This window comes from Limulus polyphemus, unplaced genomic scaffold, assembly GCF_000517525.1.
Source record: "Limulus polyphemus unplaced genomic scaffold, Limulus_polyphemus-2.1.2 Scaffold1006, whole genome shotgun sequence".
Taxonomy (NCBI): domain Eukaryota; kingdom Metazoa; phylum Arthropoda; class Merostomata; order Xiphosura; family Limulidae; genus Limulus; species Limulus polyphemus.
The window spans coordinates 67,133-70,568 of NW_013666616.1; the positions used below are offsets into that span (position 1 = coordinate 67,133).

The 3,436-nt window shown below is 32.9% G+C and overlaps 1 protein-coding gene across 2 annotated transcripts in view; it reads left to right on the forward strand.

The window, feature by feature from the left end:
* Positions 1-3,221, forward strand: part of LOC106461663 (glucose-dependent insulinotropic receptor-like) — a 10,096-nt gene extending 6,875 nt beyond the window's left edge. For both annotated transcript variants that reach the window (XM_013921507.2, XM_022388669.1), the window contains exon 3: positions 573-3,221. In XM_013921507.2, coding sequence (XP_013776961.1) covers positions 573-1,450 — 878 coding nt within the window. In that variant the 3' untranslated portion in view covers positions 1,451-3,221. The remainder of the gene's footprint in view (positions 1-572) is intronic.
* Positions 3,222-3,436: the final 215 nt, after the last annotated feature.

The following is a 3,436-nucleotide window of genomic DNA, read 5'->3' on the forward strand; positions in this document are numbered from 1 at the left end:
TTATTTAATTTCTAAATCTAAATTATCATTTAACTCAGTTTCAGGCTATTCGATATTATAATATGTTACGTAATAAATTGGAGACTTCTCCAGGATAATTTGTAATACGGAACAATAGCTATTAAATTATTTAAGAGTTAGCTTCTTATTTATCAAAAACAGATATTCCGAATGATAGCCATTTAGATATGAGTATCCAGTTACCATTTGTGTTGTAATTTGTTTTAAACTAATTTACTTATTATAAAATCTTAACATCTTTTTGGAGCTATCAGCTAACATATTTCAGCATGATTATAGCCATGGCGTTTGTGGATAAAAAAGAAACATTAAGCTAGTACCACGAATTACAATTCTAGGGTTAACGTTAGAACTGGTGTAGAGTTGTATACAAACATAAAAATAATATTTTGAGATATGACCATTATACCTACGTACTGTTCTTGTCTCATGTAGAAACTCACACTTTGAGATATGTTTATTTCTTACTATTTTTCACTTTTCTGTAAATATTATTTTACAAAAATATCAAGATTGCCTTTAATCATCTGTATAAATTTCTCTTCTTCCAGGAAGTATTGTAAGTGCATCATTGGCTTCTAGTTGGAGTATCACTTTGATCGGAATTGACCGTTTTATCTTCATAGCTTATGGGCTTTATTATAACAACTGGATGACGACAAAACGAGCCAGATTAATGATTTGTTTCTTATGGATTATATGTATTCTGATTGGATTTTCTCCGGCTATGGGCTGGTCCTTTCCCGTTGATGGATCGCAATGTTGGTATGTCATAGTGGCCACACCAGAACACCTTTTATTTACTGTAATCATTGGTATTTTCCTTCCTCTTGGAGTTATTGCTGTGTTGTATACGTTCATTTTATACAAGGCCATCCGCCAAGTGAGCATTAGGAAGGGCAGCACACTGGATAAGCCTCCAGAAAACATTCATATGTTTGAAATCCAGGGCCAGAAAAAGTCAAAATCTGTATTGTCTAAAATATATTACTCTAGAGGGCAAAGGCATATATTTACAACTGGCTGCCAAAACCAGGAAAGGAAGTCTCAGAAGAAGTGGAAAGCTATTAAGGTGGTGATTTTTACACTCAGTGCTTTTGTGGTGTCGTGGTTTCCCTATTTTATTGCTGTGATTATCTACGCGATCGACCCGAATATGCAATTAGCTGTGACAATGGCTACTGTTTTGGCAGTTCTGGGATTTCTTAACTCGTTGTTAAATCCCCTTATCTACGCTTGGTGGCACCGCGGGCTACGGAAATTTATAACGGAAGACTGTTTGTGTAGGAAAAAGAAAAGGGAAAGCTATCGTCTAGGAGCTTTTAACAGTAAAAATAATACGCCCAGTACTTCAAACTCAAAGTTCAGCAGTTCCAGCCCAAAGTCCTCTGTTGGCGAAAATCAAGTTTCTGGCACAAAACAAGTATAATTCCACAAAGCAGTATTGAAACGCTTAGCAGTTGCAAAATGTTTATGTAATTGTTTTGGCTTAGTTGTCAAAAAAAAAAAAAGAGATCAGACCGTTCTTGTGCTTGAAAAATCACAATATATATGAAAGATGAGAATAAATTGTATACAAAAACTGTAAGATGTTAATGTTCTAAAGACTAGTCGTGTATATGGATCCTTAAAAAAACTATTATATCTTATTGCGATAACGACATTTGTTTCTTGTGGGGTTATATCGAAATGTTAAAACATTTTATGTAGAGGTTATTTTTCTATTTAGTTTGAAGCTACTTTTGTTAGAATAATTAAACCTATAAAAAACTCCTAAATATCAAGTATCTGGTGAAATTCATAATAGTTTCAATTAAAACACTTTTCTTATCATTAGCTGTTCTTCGGAGGGACAGCGGTAGGTTTACGGATCTACAACGCTAAAATTTGGGGCTCGATTCCCCGTGGTGAATACATCAGAGAGCCCAAAGTGACTTAGCTCTAAAACAAACAATTTATTATTATTAATTTTTTTAGAAATGTTGTCTTTTCAAAGTGTATTTGTTTTAGTAAAGAAGAATTATATGATTTATTTTAACTATATATTTTTAGAGATAATTTTTACTTCAATCACGAGAGAATAGTTTAATTATTTCTGGAAAGAATTATCTATGTTATTTAGAAATGTTCTGTATCACTTTTGTTATTTTATCTTCATGACAATGTTTTAAAGAAGTTTTTACTTACTTTAACTGTTCTTTATTGTCATACATAACCCAGATATTTGTTGATGAGACGTCACTGAGACCGATAGTTTAATTAACTGAAACACCTGCCGGTAAATGGAGTCGCGACTTTGAATCCCGCTTAGGTATCATTTTCACTTCTTTAATTCAACAACTAGAATTTATTTAACTAGAATATATCCTCATTTAATTTGACATTAGTTTTCATGAAGGTGCTGTAATAATTCAGATAGAAACTTATAATATCACGAATTTATAAATAGCATTGCTATGAAAGCGAAACTTGTAAGAATTGGATCAACGGAATACGTCAGTGAATAAGCTGTCTTAACATTATCGAGGCAATTGACATTTTACAATATACTATTGCATTTTAATTTAAGGAAGTAACGTACTCATTTTGGTGTCAAGAAGTGTTCCATACGAGATGACTTAGGGTAAGTGTTTCATAAAATATTAGCTCTGATATGTGTTTTAGTAACTGCACAGAGGTCGCTTCTGTAGTGTGAGCCGAAGAAGATTTTAGGATTATCATGACGTGCGTTAAAAAAAATAGTGGTGTGGCCTCTCAGTTGATATGTGTGTAAAAAAAGAGCTTAAGTCATTTAGACATGCTCCACATGATGGTCGAAATTTGATTCTTGTCCAGTGTTATCATGAAAACAAGATTAACGTTAATAAACAGTGTGAGAAGACAAAAGTTTTATGCGCTTAAAGTAATGTAGCTCCATGACAACACAAGAAGAAAGAATTGTTATTGTTTGCAGTTAAGCACAAATCTACACAAAGGGCTATCTGTGTTCTGCCCACCACGGGTATCGAAACCCCGTTTCTAGCGTTGTAAGTCCGCAGACATACCGCTATGCCACTGTGGGGCAGAGGAAAGAAGCTCTGAAGACATATGTTAATCTTTTCAGGATGATTCTCTTCATTTACATGACACTGAACTTTGCCGATTTCCATTGATATGTAATGAATATGTTTTTCTCATTTACGTTTAAGGTTGTAAATAAATTTTTCTGCTATATATTTTTCGTGAGTAATATTTATTCTCCAAAGTGTACGGGTGTCACTTTTTAATATAAAGAAATAATATTCAGCATATTAATTTATATGTGACATATTTTATGCATTTTTAAGTTTTAAAATCCTAAATTCGTACAAATCGTCGGTATTACTTTATCACATCAAGTACTAATCTTAATTTAACTGATTTGTAACTCCAGATG